Genomic DNA, 24,423 nt, shown 5'->3' with positions numbered 1-24,423 from the left:
CGTTTCCGTGATTAGAGGAGGCATGAACTATCACACATCACAGGCAGTTTAAAGCACCAGTAAACCTTTGAAATCACATGAAACATCGGCCACCACACAGAGTTAACCACAGAGGACGACATGTGTGCCATTAGGGGCAGGGCGCAGCTCTACCCGGCAGTTACCCATGGTGGGATTTAGCTCAATGAAAGCGGAAGTAGGGTCAAACTCGCTTGAAAAAATAGCAAGTGGACTTCTTCAGGTATGCAAACTCTATTGAAGGCGGTGTTAGTACCAGAGAAAATGTAGAAACGGTGGGGACACATCAGGCATCAGAGAGAGCGGCCATAAAAAAGTCCACTAACGTTGCCTTCTGGGACTTGCAGTCCTGTTTGTTCCATTACAAATTCAGGACTAGAAGTTCCAGAATGCCAAGCAAAACATGACTGGGTAAACATGAGAAACGTTATCATGTGCGGGGAAAGAGATAATCTTCCAAATGACAGAGGAAATGGGTGCTTCTATCTCCCAATAAAAGAGTTTTTAAAGAATGCAAACTTTATAGGCCGAAAGGTTTCAGAGGACCGTCAAGAAATCTTCAAACAAAACAAAAAATTCTCTACACTTAACAGAGACGCCAATAAAGGAGAGGAGGCTAGGGTTTCGAAAAAAAGGGGGCAGCAATGGGCGGACTTTAACTGAGGATGGGTTCATAACAGGGTTGGGGAACAATACTCTGTGAACCAAAGAGAGGGGAACAAGACCCCAAAGAACCGGGGCACTCACCGATCGCCAGCGTCACGAAGGCCACCTGTATGAGCAGGGACAGCTAGCTTTGGGGAAGGCTTTGGGGGCCTTCCCCGGGCCGCCCTCCCCAGCCCCCGCCGTGCAAAGCTGGAAGTATCCGTGAGAAGCCATAGCGCCAAATGCAACCGGGAGGCTAGACCAGCAGGACTGAGGTGTACCTTTAGAAGAAAAAGACAGCTCCAGAGAACCGAACCCTCCCACATCACAGGAACAAAGATGGCGTTGGCCTGTCCACATGGGCCATCCTAAATGTGGACAAGGCGGTAACACAAAACCCCGATTGGCAATCATGCCCCAGCGTTTAACATAAATGCTGACGCGCGCCAATTGAAAACAAGGGCGTGGCTTTAAGTCACTTTGGAATCTGTATCGATTACAAAAGGCACTCATATGGCGAGAGCAGCGCATGAACGCTGCTAATGCCAAGAGACCTAAAAAGGTTCACAACTGCTCTGGAAGCAACTATACTCATTGATTTGTTTACCGCCAACAAATCACTGTAACTTTGAGAACAGTGCTTACCTTGGCTGCCCACGAAAATGTACCCAAAAGTCGGCTGCCTGGTGCCTGGGACCCTCCCTGGTGCCCGGGGCCCTCTCTGCACACACACACACTGTTTGAGAATAAGAAAAAGGAATAAGCATCTCTGAGGATGCAGGCTACTGGGAGAGAGGCTTAAGAAAAGGAAAGAAGGGCCATTATGTTTGCCAGTAGAATTAGGTATGACAACAGTGCAAAGAAATAAGAAATGCATCCTACTCTCAATGATGCTCATTTCATGGACAGATACACATCAAGTAATAATAACAGAAACATACTATTACACAGATCCTAATGCAAGACTAACGCAGTTATTATGTAGTGTCCAAATAAGGCGCCAAATTACCAACCTTGCAGGGATGGAAGGTTGAGCTGGCATAACTGAAATTCAAACACATGACCGGTACATGACAAGATGTCGCTGGCAAGCATTTACCGCACTAAGCATCTTGATTACTAAGATTTACAAAAGACTTTTTCAGTTACTCAAACAACCATTGCTGTGTCATTCCCATAACCACAGGCATAACGGACTGTGAAGAGTGCTGACAGCTGCCGAGGTAAACTGCACAATAGAAATTCTTTAATATTAGCAATTAACTACAAAACAAAAGATTGATAATCTGTGAATCTGGAAACCTGAACAGGTTTAGATCACACATCACTATTAATCTCGAATATCCTGGCCCCTTGGCAGTTTGGTTTTCTTCTTACTGTATCTTATCTTAAAATTCTTCTGGATAAGGGTGACACAGCAGCCCTTGTTTTGTCGTCAGCATTCGACAAGATCTCACTAGCCACTCAGATTCAAAGCGTAGAAGATATAGGTGTCAAGGGACTAGCTCTTTCTTGATCACTCATTTCTCGCCAACAGAACCCTGAAAATCGGGCTTCCACCTTTTTCCTCTAAATCTCTGCCGCTCTCGCACGGAGTGCCACAGGGGTTTCCCTGCGCCCTATGTGCTTCAATATTTTATGATTCCCTTAGCTGCCCTAACTCGCAGTTTTGGATTTGAAGTTTTGACATTTGGAGATCACAGGCAGATTGACATCAGAAACTAACGAGAATACTCTCTGCCAAGACATTTAAGGAATGCCTCACTGCAGTCAGAGACGTTTTAAGGCATGGGCAAAGTGGGCTCTGGCCCAGGGCACCTGCCTTGCATGGAGCCCCCGATAGAGCCAGCTCTGTTCTGCAGAAAGTCTTGCCCTAAGGACTTTGAATAATTCTGATACAGATGGTTTTAAATACCGTTTTTCTTTGTTTTATTTTTAATGTGGGTGATATTTGAGTGTCTATTACTTTCATTTTGCAGAGAAATGTTGTGTTTATGTTTCATGCAACATCCATAAAAAAAGTTTCTTTTAGATGAAATCAGGACCTTACACATAGGAAATGGGAGGGGATCACAGAGATTATTTGCAATAATATTAGTGAGCAGGTGCTGTGTTAACAATATTGAAAACACACATCACTATCCCTGAATATCAGATGTAAACATTTAGAATTTGGACGAGTGTGGCTGTGCACTGTCAGTGACTTTGCTCAAGAGGGCATGAAAGAGCTGAAATTGGATCGTAAATTTAGAACTGTTACTAACAGGGGCCCCCAAAATATGCTTGGCCAAGGGTCCCCAAAATCCTTAAGATGTCACTGACTGCAGTCTTCGCTTGGATGGACAAAAACTATCTAAAACTGAACTAAGGAAAACCTAAGAACCTGGTTCTAGGAAAACAGCCTCAACTATGGTCTGAAAAGTGGTGGCCCATTAAACTTGGCCCATATCCGATTCCATCTGAGGCAGTGGAGTTTAGCAATCGACTTTCTTTTAAATCTTAAATGATATCTATGGCTGCTTCATCCTCTGGCCCGATGAAAAATGTTAAGGAAAGTGATTAGACTCCTTCCACGGAATGGTATAAAGACTGTGAGGCATGCTTTTATCAACTCAACTCACGGCTAGGCTCCCTATTGGAAAAAGAATAACATTTAAAACACTATCCTTTATTCATAGTGCGTTTCACAAAACTGACCAAGGAGCATTCAGAACCTCATTACTGTCTTCTCTCTCCCAAGAACTTTGAGATAGTCTAACTATGGTCACTTTCTCCCTGGCCGGATTAATCATAGAGAAGGTCGTTCCTTCACAGTCCCCGATTCTAACTTATGGAACCAGCTTCCATGAAGACTGTATACCATCTCGAACCACTAAGGAATTAAAGACCTGTCCTTTTCTGTCTCCTAAGTCTTACTGGTGTGTGCTTCAGGTATCCTTTGTCGGACTCTAGCACCTAAAAGCCCATTTCTTTTAACCACCCTCGTTAAAGAAACCTATTTCATGAGAAGCGTGTTGCACTGTTGTTAGGTAGATATAATAATGGCTACATCCTCCATTAAAATGAAAAGGTTTAGCAATTGTCTTGACTCAAATGTACGCAAAATTTTTCAGGCGTATCTTAAATCTCGCTATATTCAAAAGAGAATCATAGAAGTTATCAGTTTAATACATTGGGGCACGATACGCAGAGAAAGGTAGCTATTGAAATAATACAACTGTTTCACTAAATTCCATTAAAATATCCAGTAAAGACAGAGGTTGCAAGGCTCATGACTGAAAGGTAATTTTCCTCGATAATGGTTCTTCGAGGCAAAGTTCCTTTTCAGTGCCCACTACTTGCAGATCGAAGCATGCTCTATATTTTTGATTCAGCTCTCAAAACTTAATAGGATTTCTCTTTTTTTAAACAATGCCACTCAAAAACTATAAACAAAAAGCACAAACCGCCTGTCCTAGAGTTAAGGCACCAACTCCCACTCTCTTTTAGCCACCCTACAGAGGCGAACAACTCTAGAATTCAAGTTCTTCAGTGGGTTTCACCTAAAAATCTTTGAGGCTGAGCTAGCAAATTCCTCTTTCCAACCCAATAAGAGTGTTTGTCGCCATTATTACCAAGTGCTGCTCTTCAAGCCTTCCAGGCACATTGCCTCTAATAACCCCAACAACAGTGTAGATGGTCAACACACACAATGGGGGAAGAGTTCGACCTGGCCCTTTTAAAAAGGTTTAGCCCCAAACTTTTTGCCTTTTGCTTCCTATTTTTCTGACCCGGTTTTCGTTGGCTATAGGATTCTGGGCACTTTACCACTGCTGATCAGTGCTAAAGTACATATGCTCTCTGTATAAATTGTGATATGATTGGTTATCCATGACTGGCATATTTGAGTTACTGGTAAGTCCCTAGTAAAGTGCACTGTGTGTGCCATGGCCTGTAAATCAAATGCTACTAATGGGCTTTTAGCACTGGTTGTGCCATCCACGTGAGTAGCCCTGTAAATGTGTCTCAGATCTACCACTGTAGTGTCTGTGCACGCAGTCGTGAACTGCTACGTTGTCCTGGCAAGTTCACAAAGAGAACAAAGACATTTTGGAGTATAAGTATTACACCTAAAACCCTAGGACTTTAGATTACTTCAAGGAACAAGAGGACCCTGCCAAGAAGAAGAGCAGAAGGACTGTGCGAGGAGTGCTGCCTTTTCTGTGAGAGGGGTGGGTTGGCCTGAAGTTGCTGCTTGTGGAGGAAAAGGACTGACTCTTTGCCCTGCTGTGGTATCCTGCTTGTGAAGAGTCTCCAAGGGCTTGTGTGTGCTGGCCTCCTGTTGAAAGTCTTAGGGATACAAAAGACTTACAGAAATATACTGGCTATATTCAACCTGCATGGAGCAGGAGTAAGGACTGGACTGTTCTTTTCTAAAGTGGCCAAGCAGCGCATGGTGAGATCTGTGTTCGCTCTCCCGCTTGTGTTTTCGCTTTGTTGGGAATTCCTTTTGCTTTTGGAATCCCTGGTGCAATTTTTGAACTCCCCAGTGCTGTGGAGGGGTTTGTGCATTCATCTGGGGATTACCGGGCGCTTTATCTGTTTAAAAAGCGCCCCTGACTAGGAAGCGACTCTGCGCTCCCTGGATTGCGCCGCAGGGAATCGAACCCTTTCAAAAATGGGAAGCCTGCGTTGCTGTGACAATGGGCTGACGCTACAGCCGGAGGAGAAGGAGCCCAGCCCCACCCTGCCTGTCCTGGAGCGAGGAAGAAGGCAGAGTCATCAGCGGGGCCGCAAATCCCCAACAAAGCACCACCTGAAAGCCCGGGATCGAGGCCTGTTAGAGGTGCGGCCACAGCTGTGTGCCCAAGTGGAGCGCCTCTTCTCCTCCGCACACAGAAAGGTGAGACCTGAGCCCTGCAAGGGCTCAGGACCAGCAAACGCCTCTACCACCGGGACTGGGCTGCTAAACTTTGTTCCGGCTGTGCCACGGTCCCTCGGGCAGCCGCATGGGTCTGTGCGTAAGGAGGAGAGGGCACAGCGAAGGCCTCCCAAGTGAGCATACTGGTGGGGGGTGAGCAACCCCTTTTCTTTTCATTCTGGATGTACGGGGACCAGGCAAGGTCTCCCCACTAGCCAAAGCCATGTTTTCCGGCAGCAGCTGCCCCTCAGCACCATCATGAGCAGCTGCCACTTATGGTTGGCACACACCTTTGAGGGCCTTTCAATTACAGGCGCACAAAGGCAGTATGACCTACTGCATCTTGATTCATGCCCTGATGTGGTGCTAGGGGGCATTTTATGGCTGGTGACAGCGTAAACAAGTATCCGGATACGTTTTTTTGATGGTTCTTTTTATGAGAGTTGCCCTCTAGGAGTAGTTACTTTCGTGGCTTTCCCTGTGATGTTGGGCATAACGTTTTATGATGGTTCATGACATGTGCAACGTATTAGTGTTTACTGTATTGCACTAAATGTGTTATGACGACACTTACTTATGGTCAAGTGATTTATGTGGTCTGAGGGTTACATATATTCTGCAAAGTGATTTATAATCTGCATGTGGTGGTGCAGCAACACTTTACACATTGCCTCTGGGATAAACCTGACTGCTGTGCCAAGCTACCAATGGGGTGTGCAGGGGTTATCTTGGGTGTGTAACTTCCTTACCCTGACTAGAGTGGTGGGTTCTGCCTGGCTCAGGTGCATGCCCTAGCCAACCACAAAACCAATTTCTAACAGGGAGAGTGTGGGAATAAGGACTCATGACTTAGAAGCAACAATCAGGCTTCGAAAGATTTAGCCAACTAAGAAGCTCTTAGCTGGTAAAGGGCTTATACGCCGAACGTATGCTTGAAGTGGACCAATGTTTGACTTTAAATAGGAAAATGTCAAGCCTTACTTGAGGGCGGAGGGGTTCAAGCCCCTGAAATAATCCATGGAAACTCCCCGAAACGGGATCACTTTCCTCTTTTAAAATGCTAGAGCATAGGGAAAACACAAAGGATATGCTTTTCTTGCCACAAAATCTCAGGCACTTATTCCTGCTTGGAAAAATAGCTATTTTAAAGACATCCAGGGAAAACATTGCAATACAGGCTTAACATTTGGGACAGCAAAAGAACTGAAATATTCCTGCACCGATCCCCCTCTCTTTGTCTGAGAGACTAATAATCTTCACGCACCAGGAACAAAGTTTAGTCTTTTTGACTTTTCCCAAGAAAGTCCACTTGCCATATTCTTTAGACCGCCACAGTACACAAAACCTATTATGAAGGTGAAAAAGGAAAATAAATCTTTAAGTCACCTCAATTTGCTGTAAGGAATATGCTGTTAAAAATGTGCAATTAGAATTAAATACTTCATTATTCATTTTAGCTGTGCATAAACTTTTCCACAGCTTTTATAATGCTCCCAGTTTATAAAAATCCATGTTTTCTGCATGATGAAGGGATTTAATTAACATTGCATGGCAAGTAGGTCCACGCTCTTTCTTGTGGGTAGGAGCACGGAGAGACTTCTGCAATATATCTATAATATCATTGAAGGCTACTATGGCTTCATCCGCCTCCTTTCCAACCTCAGCTGGCTGTTGAATAGGACAGAGCACCTGAGGATGCAGCACATTTGTATTAGGATTCAGAGACACACAGTCTTATGATCGGCCAGGAATGAGAAGGTACTTCCCCTCCTATTTTATTGACAGACAAACTAAAAATAGGGTGCTGCTGAAAAGGAAAACACTGACCATCACTGAGGGCTGGGCCCAAAGGTTGAGGGGAATACTTGAGATGGAACTATTTCCAGACTCCGTGCTGTACACCTATTCGGATTTTTATCTGAATTAAACTGCCCCAGCACTTTGAGAGCCTTGACATTATACTGAGGAGACTGGACTGGGGTCTCTGGGCAAGGAGGATTGCAGGGCTGTAGATTTTCCTTGTTTGCAGCCAGTGTATTAGGCAAAGAATGTCACTGGCCCTAGAGGCCTCCTTTTCCCCCTAAATGGAGGACGGCACAGGTCAGAGTGAAAAATATACCTTTAATCTATGTCAACTGTTATTTTTCTGCTCTTTGGATACTCATTACATATTTTCTTCTTCATGCAATTTTAAATTCTCAATAAAAAAATGTATGAAAAAAAAAGAGGATGAATGTCCTTTTTATTTCGAAGGATAGTCATTGCCATTAACAGTGGTTAATCTCTGAACTGAGGATGCTTCATGTCCCCTTCACAGTTACCCTCAAACACCCCTTTTTCGTTCTCATTTAACCTGCCCGCTTAGCTGGAAACTAGTAACGGGGACAACTGTAGCTAGAGGCTATTCTCCGTCTTTCAAGGATCGAATCCTAGGTAGGCTGTAACTCCTACACATTGTCCCACGAGAAGACTGTCGATATCTGAATCAATAGAATTTACTGGTTCTGTGGTAACCAGACCAGGTAAACTAAGGTCTTGTCCCAAAGTCTAGCAGTAGGGAGGACTTCCAGAAAGCTAGCGCAGTCATGTGCAGCCGTACAGATCAGGAGCGCAATCTGCAACGTTGGTAGGTCCAGCAAACTCCTCAGCCCCAAGGAAGAGTGCCAGGAGATAAAACCAGCAGCTTCAGCGAAAGGTGAGCAACAACTGGTGAGATCGAACATTATCTCTACGACTGAAAGTGGTAATTTGGATTGGGAATGGCAGAGAAAAGCTGTTGGCATGTCACGATTTTGAAGACTTCAAAACTTAGCCTTGATGATAGAAAGCATCGTTGGTTCCTTGGAGGCAGAACTTAACTAAGAGGTCTTTATTTCCAAAAAGGAAGCAGCTTTTTGACTTCAAAATAAGCAATGAACCAGACTCAGCAAAAGCAGGAGGTTAAAATAAGCCCCCAGGCTCCAATTAGATGCAAGGCAGCGAGATTACAAACTAACATTTCAGCACGCCACATTTGAACATTTGCTTTAAAGAAACGTGTTTCATTAATAAAAGGGTCCATTTATGTTTAACTGTGGTTGTTCACTATTTGTTGTTTGTGAGCAGGCCTGGGAATTCTAACACCTGCTGCTGAATTGGAGACTTACAGGAGAATCACTGAGGTTAGAACACAAGACTGTTTCCAGAGAACAAGGACAACCATTGACTCTTAGCAGGTTTACTTCACATGTTTGGCGCCAATTTGTAAATCCTGTCTTTTCCGTCTCTGGCCGGTTCTTGCTCCAACCAAACATTGCCTATAGCTTTTTAGCCTGACCATAGTCTACTTACAGTCTTGTTTGAACAGTGCGTATTTTGTGTCCTTATCCTCCAACATCCATTTAAAAGCCTTTTGGCAACTACATCGGAGCTTTCTGAGACCTGCCTGGGGCAAAACTAAAAGCAAAGGGTGGTGGTGGACACAGCGTTTCAGAATTCTAAGAACCCGCCTGCGTCAGAGTTTCTGAAAGGGCCAGAGACTATGTGCACTGTTAAGCAAAATGTAAACATTTGTCACATTTCTTAAACACAAACGCGCCCAGAAGTTAAGCACATCCCATAAATTAATCACAAAAGGGGAAATAACAAAAAAGCAAAAACAGCAACAACAACAAAAATGAAGGGCTTCTTCACCTATGCCTCTAGGACCTAGAACATAATAACCAACAGCATCATAACAGCTCCAACCCTCCTGCATATTAGAAAGAAACTTAAGACAACTCTTCACAAAGTGATCTACCACCCCAGATAAGAGCCCACATCCTACCTGTCTCACTCTAGACGAGCCTGAACCGTACAGCAAAGCTTCTGCTAGGTGTTAGTGCTCTGGTACCACCCAGCTAGGCACCCACTATAGAGGTACCGGTCCATACATGCATAGTACCTGCCATACATACAGAGAAGAAAGAAACCCATCCTATTGGATACATAATGCCTCGGAATTAACGAATAAGAGGGATATGAATGGTCTACATAATAGGGTGATTTTAAAAAGGTTTTTACCAGGATCTCGCCAATTGACTGGCAGTTGCTGAAAAAGCGTGGGGTGAGAATTTTGAATGACTGAATATCGAAAATTCACGAGGGCTGAGACCTTTCTTTGGGGAAGTTCTTGGTTTCCAAGCAATCAAGAGAAATGATGACAGATACACTGTGTAGGGCCGAGCGCCAGTAAAGTTATGCAACAGACTTTCGACTGAATGCTTTAGTTAATAGGAAGCCAGGGCAAATCTAACAGAATGGGAATAATGGAAACAAAACTAACAAGCGCCCGGCGGAGCTGAGAGCGGAGCAGGGGCGAGGTTTAAACAATGGATGCCAGCAAAGGACATTTTCACTTTGGCGCTGGCCTCTGTAAATCAAATGATGAGTCGGTGTACATCTCAATGTATGTTTAGCTTGTAGTAGGTACAGTTCGACCCAGTGGGTAGGGTCTGTGGTGGAAATTACTAGGTGAAAAACTGGTATTTCAAACGTTCTGCAAATGTGCACATATCAAGTATTGAAGACAGGAAAGGAGATTTTATGACTGCCCCAGTGACGGCCTTGTATTTTACATGGGTATGGACCTCTAACCAGCAGAACTAGGCTATATCAAGGGGAACTTTCACACGACATAGGACTCGACCTTGGAGGCCAGGTACACCAGAGATAGGGCCTTGCAGAGAAGGATTTTAATTTTCCCACCAATCAGTGTTTCTAGCACAAATCGTGGGAGATGTGCCACTCTGCCACACTTCACGACGCATCTCACCTTCAGCTCAAAAACGGGGGTGTCGATGGTCTGGGCTCCATGGCGCTTGAAGCAGCTGATGATGATGTTAAAGATGCGCTCCCGGATTGCCATCTGCTTGGGATGGTAGTCTCTTGTGCCCTGTCATCAAAAACAAAACAAGTATAATGCAGCAGTAAAGCAGGCCTTCGGGCAGAGCCACCAAGAAGAACGGAATCATTTCCAGGAGCAGTTCGCGTACTAGCAGTGGTGATTCATTGGGTTCAGCACCGCACGGACATTTGCAAAAACAATGGCCACAATAACTTCATTTTGGGTTTAAAACATCAGATAAGGTGTGGGGCAGTACCTTTGGTGTCTTCAGAACAAAGTTCAGTTTTGCTTCATCCTTTCCCAGTGGAGCCTTCCATTCTAGCTGCTTTGAGGCCTCTACTGGAGACTGTCAGAAAAACCAAAATGTAATAAAATGAGAAAGTCAGACCACCATTGTAAAAGTCAAAAGACAGGAACAGACCCAAGACACACTCATCCAAAGGCCACGCATGCGAATGTACGTTTTTAGACTTCTCCTTAATTAACTGATACACTTGGAGCAATTTAATTCACTACTATAATTATACAAGCGACTTACGAGCAGGGTGGGGTCCTGGCATCAAACATGTTATGGTTATTCTCCAAGACGCAAATAGCAGACACTTTCCCAGTACCGATTAGATTGGGCAACTTGTAGAAGGAGCAGTTGCTTTCTATGGTGCCTTTATATTTAATAATAGAAGATTATCCCTTGGAGTGAAAGATAAGTTAAAAATGTGGCTAACAAATGGAGTGGTCGATTGATCCAATTTAGATGAATTCAGTGCAGCAAACTCATCGGTAATAATTTTTGTTTAACTCGTTATCTGGTCCAACCCGAAAAGCAAGCCTCCAATGATTGAAAATGGCTGTGCTTCGTTAATAACTAGAAGACAGACTTTGTGAATGAGATTCAACCAAGTTTACGATTGATAAATCAACGCCAAACGTAGTTACATTATCGCAGAAGGAACGTACAAATGATGAATCTGAACTATCAACTAGTAGTAACAAGCATTTTCAATGCAATAGATCTCGCATTTGCGAGAGTTTAAGCTATTGGAGTTATAAATGATAATGCCTTCTATTTGTTTTTTTAAAAGCACCACACATATGAAATGCATTGTTATTCATAATGCCAACTGGTCAAACTCTCACAAATGCGAGACCACTTTAATGGTTAAACAGTGAGCAGCGTCTAAAGAAAGGGGTGTGGCCAAGATTAAATTGAAAGCACCGTATAGGGCACTTTCACGAAAGAAAGAAAGAAAGGTTCTGTAGGGCGCCCTCTACCGGGCTGTAAATTAAATAAATAAGCGTGCCTGCTATAGTTGAAGCAGAATACATTACTATTAAAAATATAAAAGCAGGCGGCGTGCTGTACGTCATTGGCAGAATTTTAAATCATTAAATAAAATAGTGCTCATAGGTTTGATAACGCAGACTGTGTAACAACACAAGTAAAAAGTCCATTCCTCATGGGAGGATACAAATGCAGACAAGGCGGTACCAAGGAGGGACTACTAAGCCTGTTTATCAATCAAAAGCAACGATTTCGAACAGACAGTATTAGGAGCAAACTGAAAAGATGGGTGGAAAACGGGCGGAGCTTGTATTCTATACCGGAATGCAGCATGCCTCGCAGAGCAGTGTCCAGGCTCAACCTAAAAAGCTAAAAAGGGGTGGCTGTCCTGTTCTGATAAATTAATTGGATGTCCTCCCTCCGACTATTCAATGCCGGGATCTCAGGAGACTGCAAAGAACTATTAAAAGTCAACTGGCAATTACCTAAAGGTTTTTAAAATAAGAATTTTCGTTGAATGATTTCAGTAGCTACACCAGTAAACATAAAGACAAGGGGTGTTATAACTTGGTACTGTTTCAGTGCCGATTAAATTAGAAGCGCGTTGTATTGAAAATAGTCACCTGTAATTAGTGGTGAAGTGCATAAAAACTATGGGAATGTAATCCTAGGAACACTGGGTGCAGGCTCATTGAGTGGGGGCGCTCAGAGACAAGGCTAAAAAAGAACAAAATATTCTATAACTATTATTATGACAATTTGATATAGTGCACAGCTACCCACTAGGGGTTTCTTGGCACTTTCACAATAGGTTGGGTCTGTCCATGTCACTTTAAATTAAAACAACCACGTCTTTAGTTGTCTGCGGAAGATCGTAAATGAGGAACAGCCTCTCAATTGCTCTGGGAGAGCGTTCCACAACTTGGGGCCCAGGTATGCAAAAGACCAGCCTCCAATGATGGTACGTCTCACTCTGGGAACCATACTGAGGGAAAGTCTGCTGGAGCGCTAAGGACATGTCAGATGATAGGGTCTAGAACATTCATAAAGATATCTTGGACCAGCCTCTGCTCTTGTTCTGTGCAAATAGCACAAGGTTTTAAACTGAATTCGCTTCTCCACTTCAAACCAACAGAGATCGCGATGGAGGTGCGAGGTGGAACTGCTTTTCGGAAGTCTGTATAACATTTTGGCTGCCAAATTCTGGACAACTAGTAATTGTCTGAGGCAGGCTTTATACGCCCCCAGATGAAGCACATTAACGTAGTCCAGTCTTGCCATACTAAGTGTGTGGATTACCGTCCTTTGAGTGGAGAAAGGCCAACGCAAGGCATTTCAGGACAGCAAAACAGGTGGCAGCCATCTTTGACACCTGTGGTCGCATGGATAGCTCCTTTTCCAGCATGAATCCAGGGTTCTTAACCTTGGTAGCTGGCTCCGGCAGGGGACCCAGGGTCTCCGGCCAATGTAGGGGACCCCACCTTCACCGGATCTTTTCCCAGTACCTCGGTCTAAGTTCATTTTATTGAATAGTGGTTCATCCAGCCCGCGACCACGCCCATGCAGTTCAGTGCCTCAGAATTGTAATTCAGGTAGTTGACAGGGAGAAAATGATCTGCTGGTCACCTACATCTGAAAATAAAGTGAGTCCACAACTATCCACTACGTCTTCCAAAGGACGCATATAGATGTTAAACAGTGCTGGACTTAGGGCTGAACCTTGAGGGACTCCTGCAGCAAGGGCGTGTCACTCGGAGAGGTACTTGCTGAGATCACCTGAAACAAGCACTCCTTTAAAAAGGATGTCACCCCGGAGAGGGCTATACCATGGAGTCTCACCTCAGCCAGTCTCTTTAGGAGAATCTCATGAGACACAGTATTGCATGCTGCGCTGACATCAAGAAGAATCAGCGCAACCGTCTCGCCCACATCCAGGAGCCGTCTGAGATGTTCTGCGACTCCTAGAAGGGTGGATTCTGTACAGTCTCCCTTCCTAAATCCTGTTTGTAAAGGGTGTAGGCAGTCCTGGGCCTCAATAAAACTGGAGAGTTGTCTGTTGACATGCTTCTCCATGACTTTAGCCATGACAGAAAGCATTGAGGCTGGTTGTAGTTGCCCCAGGTGTCCGGGTCTACGGGAAAGGCCGAACCAAGGCATGTTTCAATGCCTGTGGTACCTGCCCCTCCATTAAGGAAGAATTAAGGAGTCCCAGCACTAGCTGAAGGATGTCTGGATCTAAGGTGCTGAGCTGCACAGGGGAAGAGGGTCTCTTGGCGGGCCTGACCTTATAGATGACAATAATGCCAAAAACCCAGTCAGGTCCAGTAAGTCCCAGGTTTTTAATTTCAGACTCGCTGGAGTAATTTTGCACTATTTTGTTGGCCTTTCATTTACATGTCATATTATGCACACAATGTACATGAAAAATAAATGCAAGTTAAATTAACCTAGGGGAAATACATTGCTCTGGTAAAAAAGCTCAACTGGTAAAAGCGATCACTTTAGATATTTGCAGTGTAACCGGAGAGTTGCAGATTTGAACCCTGATTGGTGCATTACTGAATCTGGACATGTATTTATAGGGCTATGATGACCCAACTTGCGACAGAAAGCATAGTGAAAATGCAAGTGTAGGAACTTGGTCTTTTCTGTAAGGTCACCACAGAATTTTCACATTTTTCTGGACCCTCTTTTTGCTAAACATAGAATTCTGTGTACCGATACCCCTACTAAATAGGAGTAAAGTGCCTGTGCTCTCACTGTAAACGTGGTCAAGCTAACTATCTCTGATTGACATATTTAACTTGCCCATAAGTCCCTAGTATATGGCTTAGAAAATATACCCAGGGCCTGGAAGTTAAATGCCACCTGTGGACTGGAGCACCTATTGTGCCATCCACACAGTGGGTTTGTAAAACATGGCTTCAGGCAGGCCTACCATGTGTAGCCTGACTGTGGTAGTCAACCATAAATGTGGCACCTCAAGGAACACTACTCAGAACACTTTCTAAACCTGCAGAAGAGCAGATAAGGACTGGACCCGGCTTGCTCTGACCTGAGAGGAGCACTGAAGGACTGGGTCTGCTCCCTCATGTACCCAGGTCAATGAAGTGGATTCCGAGAGTCAGTGGGCAGACTTCTTGTGAGGGTACAGGGACACAATGAGCTACAAGAGGCCTTTCTCCTGAAGTTACAAGTCAATCAGTAACAACCGAGCCTGGATTGGATTTTGCTGGTGGTCTCTGCTGGGGTGAGTCCTGGCCCCCAAGTGCTATCTCGGAGTAATGTGAGCCTTAGAAGAAAACTAGAGGAACTGTTCCAGAAAACCTGAAAAGGTGGAACTCAGAAACGTTTTGGACTTCCAAGACATCCAGAGCGTCGGGAGATCAGACTCAACAGAGGTCAGATTTTGATGCAACTTCAGGCTTGACCCGAAGGAAGATTTAGACCTCCATAAAAAAGTCAGAAAGTCAAACCCACTTTGGGTATCCACCAGCGCTCCATCGTGGTTGGACTGATATAGCACCTTGGGCCTGATCTACTGCACTCATGGTCTATCATTGGCACTTAATGGTTATTGCCAGTATTTTTACATAAACTTTAAAAAGTCATATCTCCAGTTCCCATTACTGCTTTTTTTGCTGTTATTTAATTTATTAAATATTTCTCTATTTTTCTAGTTCAGTATGGGATTCTTATTATTTGGCGTTTTGACTTTATTACTGTTTTGGTATTGCAGGAGTACTTACACATTGCCCTAGTTAAGCCTGTCTGCTCTATGCCATAACTACTAGGGGGACTAGCTCAGGTTACCTTAGTGACTGAGGGTTCGCCCTGACACAATACTGCTATTATTCCTTCTAGTGGATGATGATCACCCGAAATAATAACCTTTTTTCTTACAGTAAGTCATTAGTTAAAAAAAAAAACGAGTGACATACAGTTTAAGATAGTCTGCTACAAATTAAATAAGCAACAGGCAATAGGTCTGGCGTTGACTGTCAGCCTTTTGGCTTTGTCAATGCTGGTTTGTGTCATATTTTTACAAAACATTATTGTTGGGGAAACTGCTGGGCCCTCATAAATACATTTCAGTTAAATCAAAATGTCTTGGTTAACGCTAGACCTAAACATGTGTTACACATAGTAAAAGACCGGGTACACACAGTTCAAGAAATACTGCCTTAAAATGTGAAAAAAAGACTCAGTATTTCAATGCTTCCAGTATTTCAAACGTTATATTTGTATTAATACGCAATCAGACTATACCTAGAGCAACTTTTTTTTAAATAGTTTTCCATTTAAACGACATACTCCAAAACAGGTACAATACTAAGGTGCCTTTAAAAAAGAATAACTCTTTGTCACTTTACAGCTTCACATGACTCTAGCAATTAAGGTCTATGCTGGCTCCCAAGCAGCCTTTAGATTTGCTGATTATTAATTGCACACTGTGAGAAAGTGGCTCTGTTTATATTGTTCCTTAATAGGTACAGGGTGTACAGAGTCCACAGTCCCCCAGGGTTTGACAGAGGTTAAATTTAGGTATAACCTTACTCTCTAAAGTGGTAGCTTGGTCGAGCAGTAAGGCAGTACCAGAGGACAGTGTAAAGCATTTATTGTACACACTCAGTCAGCAAATGGTTTCACACACTCAATAACTGAACTCTAGGCCAATGGTTTATATATATAAAAATTATATGTTTGTTTTGTTTTAGAACCAACACTTGGAGTTAAAATATACTTTCTGAACAGTAGATGTTTCATATAAATAGACTTTAGTAAACAGGTACAAATGGTTGCAGTAGGCAACTCTATTTTTAAACACAACAATACACTGAGCTCAATGGTAAATTCAAGTTATTTGCAACAGATTACTTTTTAGATTACTTTTGGAATTCCAGGACTGGATCCTAGATTCAGTCCTGGGTCAGTTCTCAGAATCAAGTGATGAAAGTCGACTTAAGTACTGTAATGATTTTTAACTAATATTTAGCTATTTTAAAAGTTGACACAGAAAATATTTCAGAGAAAACAGTCAATGATTCCCTATGGAAGAAAATTGAGCGAAGGGTAAGTACAGTTGTAGGTATTTTTCAGAGTCAATGCTGGGCACCAAGATCCAGCACTGGGAGCTCACCTAAGAGCAGGGGAGTAAATTCGTTTTTGTCACTCGGTTGATTTTTGGTGAATATTTGAAGATTTGAAAAGTCCACACTTAGAAGAAATTTCAGGAAAAAGCCAGTCAATGTTACCCTATGAGGAAAATAGAGTTTGCGGTTTAAGGGCAAGTACTCGACTGGCAGAGTTTAGGTTCTGGGCACAGACTCAGGGGTCTCCCAGGGTCAGGTAGGTACAGTTGGTTCACCCTCAGCAGCTCTAGGGCGGCCGGGTGCAGAGAGAGTTAGGCCCAATGTTATCCTATGAGGGATAGGGGGGCCTTGTTTGGTGGCTGCTGACTGGTAAGCCACGCGGCTGTGGGAGCTGGGCTCCTGGTCACTTACTCAGGGCAAGTGGGGAAGTAGGTAGGTGTAGAGTTTTCACTGCCAGGGCCACTCGGGCGGCTGGGTGCAGAGGCCTTTTGAGCCTTCGGGCGCTCAATGGATTTCAATGGGAAATCTCCGGTTTAGAAAAAGACTGCAAGCTCGGGGACGAGGACTCTTCAGGTGCCACCACCACTTCGAGAGGTAAGTTGGGTAGTTGGGAGGATAGGTAGGTACCCAGGGATTGGGCACAGGGGCCGTGGGGCGCCGCGTGCAGGGGTGCCTTTAGGTGTCGGGAAATCTTACCCTCTGTTGATCGCGGTGGGGGGGGCACCTGGTTCTGAGGCTGCAGGCTTCTTCAGGAGTGTCGAGGGAGGTCCTTGGGTGCCGGACTCGGGGTCACAGTCGCCGTGGGGTCATCCTCAGAGTCTTTGTTCACTCCGGCACTGGCCAGGCTCGGCTGGTGCAGAGTGTGCTGGGTTCGCGGTTCCGGGCTGCTGCCAGGGGTTAGAGATAGGTTTCGAGTAGAGCCTCTACTCATGGGAGTCCCAGGGGCTTAGAGCCAAAAGGTAGCCAGGTCCTCCGGGGTTGGTGAGGTTGCTAGCCACAAGAGATGCTGGGCTGGAGCAGGAGCAGGTTTGAGGGTCGACAGGCCGGTAGGGCTGGGGCCAAAGCAGTTGGTGTCTTCCTCTTTTCAGCAGCTGCAGGGCAGGTCTTCTTTCTTCTTGCTCTTCGTAGTTTTGAATCTGGAATCTGGGGAAAGAAGGTTCAGGGTGCCCCTAAATACTAGTTTAGGGGCGTTACAGGTAGGTGAAGGGCAGGGACCAATGGGTCCCCGTCCTGGGGTGGGTACACCCCCTATCCTGCCTCTCTCCTGTGGGAGGGGGGCAGTAGCCTAGTCCTGATAGGGTAGGGCTCCCCATCTTCAAGATGGCGAGAGCCCGGAGATGTGCTTCACCTCGCCTCCCCCACCAGAGGGGTGGGGTTGGCAGGCTGACACATCCCCATTCCTTATTTGGGGTTTCTGGCCAAAGCTTACCGCCAGAGTGGGGGGCTGCAGGGGCCTGGGGAAGCTCACAGAGGCGGCATGCCTTTGAAGCTTCCCCCTGCCCATCCTGGGGGAGGAGATTTAGCACCTCGCCCAGTATGTGCATTGTTGCAGGACCAGGAGAGCAGGGGCTCTCCTACCCAGGGGTCCAGCAACATGTCTGCTGCTTGGCAGCCTAGGCAGCCTCAGAGCAGACGTAGATTTGTAGGTTAGGTTCGAGGGGGCACCTCTAAGATGCCCTCTGGGGTGCTGGGTACATTAAATCCCACACTGGCATCAGTGTGGGTTTAATGTGCTGAGAAGTTTGATACCAAACTTCTCAGTTTCTAGTGTTGCCATTATGGTGCTGTGGAGCTGGTGTTTGACGAGCTCTCAGCACCATGTACTCTTAAATGGCAGCACTGCACTAACAGGGCTCAGGAATGGACCTGGGCACTGTAGGGGCACAGGGCTCTTGCTCCTGTGCCCACACCATTGGCATAAGGCACCCAGCTAGAGGGGTGACTGATGTATGCCATGGCAGTGTAGGTGATGGGCATGGCACACAGGGATGTGTGCCATGTCGACTTTGTTTTTGTCTTGCACCCAAACACTCAGCCTGCAAAGGCAGTGTGTGTGTGTGTAAGGGTACAGGGCCTCTAAGGGTGGCACAAGGAGTGCTGCAGCTCTTAGAGGCCTTCCTTGGTCACAAAGCCCTGGGTACTTAGGGTACCATTTACCAGGGGCTGACATGTGGCCAGGGTTTGCCAATTTGGGTTTGTTTTGTTTTAGGGAAGGAACATAGGCCCTGGGCACCTGATTGGCAGGAGTCCAGGGCACACTCAGTCAAAGTACATTCAGCAATTCAGCAAAAAGTGGGGGCATACCATGCAAGAAAGATGGCACTTTCTCACACACACCTTTACATTTCTTTCAGGTAACAGGCACCTTGGAGTTAAGGCTTGCTTTTTTCTGTCTGTCCCTTCTGTCAGGTGACAGTAAAGAAAGCCCACTCCTTCCCTTTCAGACTGAGGCAACTCAAGGTCAGCATTAAACATCCAGGAAAGGCTGTTTTTGAAGAAAAAAAATTGGAACTGTTTTAGAAAAATGTATAAAGCTCCTGAACATGGTTCCCAATAGATCCTGTCTACTTCAACTTTTAATTCCAACATTGTTTGAAGTAGTGTAAGCGGACCTTACACCCACTGGTGGCAGGCATCCATGGTGCCAGAAATAACCACACTTAAGATCGGGAGCGCAGACAAATGTAGGAAACTTGATGTCTATGCTACGCTATCTGAAACTATTTTAAGTATATGCTTTTCTGCTTTTACTTATAGTATTTATTAATACTATTTACTTATGTACTATATATCTGATGTGGTCACATGTCCTTCTTTTCTGTTCGTTGTTAAAGCTTGCCATGGAACACTAGGAACAGCAAAGCACAGAGGGTGTGGAATTTGTTTAGACTGTACACCATTTTTGCTTTTAAACAACGCAAAAAAAAAAAAAGCTTTCACAAGGGCCAGAAAAGAAAAACGAAAACTATCACAAAAAGAATAATTTAGTAAGATGAAGAACGTCTACTTTAGGGGGGTCACACAAGCTTTTAAATGAGCACTGGCAAAGCCAATAGGTTGGGCTTTGAATGTTTATCTTTTGACATTGCCAATGCTTATCTTGTTGGTGAATTATTTTTATATGAAGGTATAAAGGCAAATATATATACATTATTTAAAAACACACACTGCACATGTAGCCTCTAACAATGAAGGGGACTACTTATTGTGCAGACATGCACATTGTGCAAGGGCTGAGTGCAGCCACGCATAGTCAGGAAAACCAACGGCTGAAGTGAACCGACTGTACCCCAGGCAATAGAGGGGCGAAGCAAAATCTGAATATATATTTATTTTTTTACTGAAAAAACAACGATTAATGCAACATTATAGTTAGGTGAATCTGCCAATGACAACATTTAGGTTTTGAACAAAAACAAAAAAAACAAAAAACCACGGAACTTCACGAGTTATAGTTTGCAAACCGAACTATAACTTGCGCCCCACCATGCACTGCTCATGACCTCGAATCCTCAAATTACATCCCTCATGATATGTTCTATGACATCACTGATGACATCTCAAATCAAAGAATTGATGACATTACTGAAGACATCATCCAATGAGTGTGTTAGTCTGTTTTATAGTTTACATAGTGGTGCGTAGCTACCATATTACTTTTCTACATAATTTTGTACAGCCTGTTGTTACCAGCTAATGACTATAAATGTTTACAAAACGCATGTGCTTCAAATGCATCAAAGGAGTGCAGAGGTATTGAACATGTTACAAATCTTTGTATTGAAAAGTAACTGAATGCAGATAACAGTTGACGCTTGGGTCCAGTATGTTCCACAAGTTTTCTAGTTCTGAAGAAAAAGTACTCAACAGGGCAAAACTTCTACATAGTAAATACTAAGTATTGTAAACAGCCTAGAATTAATAGATGGAATCGACTCAGCATGACAATGTCTACATTACATAGAAGACTGTGTACACCAGGGACTAACTTATGTACATGTGCTTCTTTTGCTTCACAAGATGGGTTATCTGTAAAGTTTTCACCACAGTATGAAAGCTGCAAGTAATATAATCTTTAGCACTTTAAAGATTTTTATTTTTTTTACAAGTGTTGCATAGAGTGTACACTGTTCTTCATAGAAACTTTTCAATACTCTGTGGTGAATTTCTCATGAGAATGTCATTGTCTACAAACAGTGTGGTACAGAGTACCTATCTCAACACAGTACACACTGTTTACAGTACCCACTTTTCTACTCATATCAACTGCAGTTCTCAAAATAGGTTCAGTGACTGTGAAAGGTTTGAGAAAAATAAAAGCTGTCCGTAGTAGGGCATTCATTTTGGAACAGACGTTGAATATCTTGAGCATCAAGGCCAGAATTGAACCTCGCCTATGTATTTATCCAAGAAGAGTCCACAGTTTTGCACAAAATACCAGTAGCTCGTAATCTACTGTAGCTCTTCAGGTACCTCTGAGTATGTCACCTGTGTGCAGCCCAAATTATTAAATTAGAAAGCTTTTGCTTGGTTGAATGAAATATATATATATATATATATTACCTACTGGCGGTCGCCAGTAGGTAGTTATAGTTAGGACCACGTTTCCATAGGAAAACCTCAACATTCTATTTTGAATAACTTTGGCGCCGGTCGACGAATCCTCGCGAATTTCTCAAAATAGGTGGGGCGCTACGCTCCGCTCCTACCCTGAAAGTCTCGGGGGGATCCGTCAAGCGGGGGCTGAGATAAAAGGGGGGTCCCAAAACGCGTTTTTCCCATGCATTTTTCCATAGGACCTTTAGAACGAGCTACAGCCCGAACGGCTGAACAGAATTACTCAAAATTTGGCAGAGAGGTAGTCCCTAGGTCAAGGAAGTGCCTTTTGTAGGTTTGGTGTAAATCTGTTCAGTAGATTCTGAGAAAATAGCCTTTAAATCAATATATATATCTGAGCCCGCTTACGGTACGCTTACCGTACGCTTACGGTAAGCGTACGGTGGCGTGCGCGAGCGCGATTCTGATTGGCTCTTAGATCTTAGTAAACATTCGAATCGGCCGAAACCAGGAAGCGGCGGCCGCCATTTTGTGTATTTCACTCTGAAAAAAAAGAGTGAAAACAAGGAAAGGGGGCAATGAGGAGAGTTACAGACCCCCTAACATTTGTAAGGGGGTCAAAGAAGGACAGAAAAGTACAAAGAAAACATTTATTGATTTTAAAAAAAATCACGGGGTACGCGTACGGTAAGCTTACGGTAAGCGTACGGTAGGAAAAAAAAAAAAAAAAAAAAAAAAAAAATGAAAATCAGATTTAAGTGTTTAGATATTAGCCGTTGTGTTTATGAAATGATTTTTTAGTGGTACCTACAAGTAAGTACCGATGCAGAGTCTAAGGTTCAAGAGGAAGACTCTGTTCCCTTCATCATTGAAGTGCACACCATCTCCTCTATAAATGTCTTGCATGTCATAACGCAAGTTGTTGTGGTAAATGGCACCCATACCATAGTCACGGAGGAAAGCAGAAACAGATTTGTTGACGTGCTTTCTTGCTTTGTCATCGCACTGCGTGCCCACCGTGCGTGCACGGCACTAACTGCGTAAAGTGGGCGCGCGGTGCGCGAAGCGCACCGCGTGCTCACTGTGCGCGCACGGTGCGCGAAGCGCACCGTGCGCGCACGGAACGAACTGCGTTAAGTGGGCGCGCACGCCACGAATGGCGTAAAGTAACTTAGCATTTAAAAAAACGTACAAATTCACTGAAAAAACCATAGGTTTCACACACGTTATAGTTAGGAATTAGCATTTAAAAAACCTTGCAAATTCACTGAAAAAACCATAGGTTTCACACATGTTATAGTTAGCGGAAATTTTACTGATAAAAAACCAATGAAATTCCCCCGTTATAGTTAGTGCAGGCAACTATAACTCACGCGACCGCAATCTTCTGCTGATGACATATGTGTCTTTATGAAAAAAAAATATTTGTAATATATGTATAGCTAAAAATGTATGGAAGAAGACATGGGCAAATAAGTGTCTAAATACAGTATTAGCATCAGCAGAGGATTGCGGTCGCGTGAGTTATAGTTGCCTGCACTAACTATAACGGGGGAATTTCATTGGTTTTTTATCAGTAAAATTTCCGCTAACTATAACATGTGTGAAACCTATGGTTTTTTCAGTGAATATATATATATATATATATATATATATTACCTACTGGCGGTCGCCAGTAGGTAGTTATAGTTAGGACCACGTTTCCATAGGAAATCCGCAACATTCTATTTTGAATAACTTTGGCGCCGGTCGACGAATCCTCGCGAATTTTTCAAAATAGGTGGGGCGCTACGCTCCGCTCCTACCCTGAAAGTCTCGGGGGGATTCGTCAAGCGGGGGCTGAGATAAAAGGGGGGTCCCAAAACACGTTTTTCCCATGCATTTTTCCATAGGACCTTTAGACACAGCTACAGCCCGAACGGCTGAACAGAATTACTTGAAATTTGGCAGAGAGGTAGTCCTCAGGTCAAGGAAGTGCCTTTTGTAGGTTTGGTGTAAATCTGTTCAGTAGATTCTGAGAAAATAGCCTTTAAATCAATATATATATCTGTGGCAGCTTACGGTGCGCTTACCGTAAGCTTACCGTACGCGTACGGTGGCGTGCGCGAGCGCGATTTTGATTGGCTCTTAGATCTTAGTAAACATTCGAATCGGTCGAAACCAGGAAGCGGCGGCTGCCATTTTCTCTCTCGCTCTCTGTGTTGGGCAGCAAAAACGAAGACAAAAAATGTCTAAAGAGGCAGTTTCTTGCGATCCTAACCACCCAGCATTGATATAGGGGTCCCCAAACAACCCCCAAGCCCAAAAAAAATTTTTTTTTTTTTTTCGGAAAATCGCCGATTACGCTTACCGTACGCGTACGGCAAAAAAAATTTTAAAACAAAATTATCCACATTCTCCCCACCAAATGCCCCGAAGGGCACCATTTGTGCATGGCATATTACTTGATACAAATTAACAAAAAATACATTTTACAAAGATGCGCATAATATGTCCCCCATGTGCGCACGGTGCGCGAAGCGCATCGTGCGTACATGGCCCATCCCGCATAACGTGGGCACGCGGTGCACGCAGCGCACCGCGTGACCACCGTGCATGCACGGCACTAACTGCGTAAAGTGGGCGCGCGGTGCGCGAAGCGCACCGCGTGCTCACTGTGCGCGCACGGTGCGCGAAGCGCACCGTGCGCGCACGGAACGAACTGCGTTAACTGGGCGCGCACGCCACGAATGGCGTAAAGTAACTTAGCATTTAAAAAACCGTACAAATTCACTGAAAAAACCATAGGTTTCACACACGTTATAGTTAGGAATTAGCATTTAAAAAACCTTGCAAATTCACTGAAAAAACCATAGGTTTCACACATGTTATAGTTAGCTGTACATTTCACTCGTAAAAAACCAATGAAATTCCCCCGTTATAGTTAGTGCAGGCAACTATAACTCACGCGACCGCAATCCTCTGCTGATGACATATGTGTCTTTATGAAAAAAAAAATATTTGTAATATATGTATAGCTAAAATTTAATGGAAGAAGACATGGGCAAATAAGTGTCTAAATACA

General features: G+C 44.1%; 1 protein-coding gene across 1 annotated transcript in view; it reads right to left on the bottom strand.

Annotated features, from left to right (window-relative positions):
• LOC146810766 (histidine--tRNA ligase, cytoplasmic-like) overlaps positions 1 to 24,423 on the bottom strand; it is a 127,742-nt gene that overhangs the window by 99,533 nt on the left and 3,786 nt on the right. The window contains exons 2-3 of the mRNA XM_085617799.1: positions 10,684 to 10,773; positions 10,356 to 10,475 (exon numbers count right to left, since the gene is read on the bottom strand). Of these exons, the coding sequence (XP_085473925.1) occupies positions 10,356 to 10,475; positions 10,684 to 10,773 (210 nt within the window). The remainder of the gene's footprint in view (positions 1 to 10,355; positions 10,476 to 10,683; positions 10,774 to 24,423) is intronic.

The sequence above is a fragment of the Triturus cristatus genome, chromosome 7 (genome assembly GCF_964204655.1).
Source record: "Triturus cristatus chromosome 7, aTriCri1.1, whole genome shotgun sequence".
Taxonomy (NCBI): Eukaryota; Metazoa; Chordata; class Amphibia; order Caudata; family Salamandridae; genus Triturus; species Triturus cristatus.
Note: the sequence above shows the minus strand (reverse complement) of the source record. Positions and strands in the feature narration are given on the sequence as shown.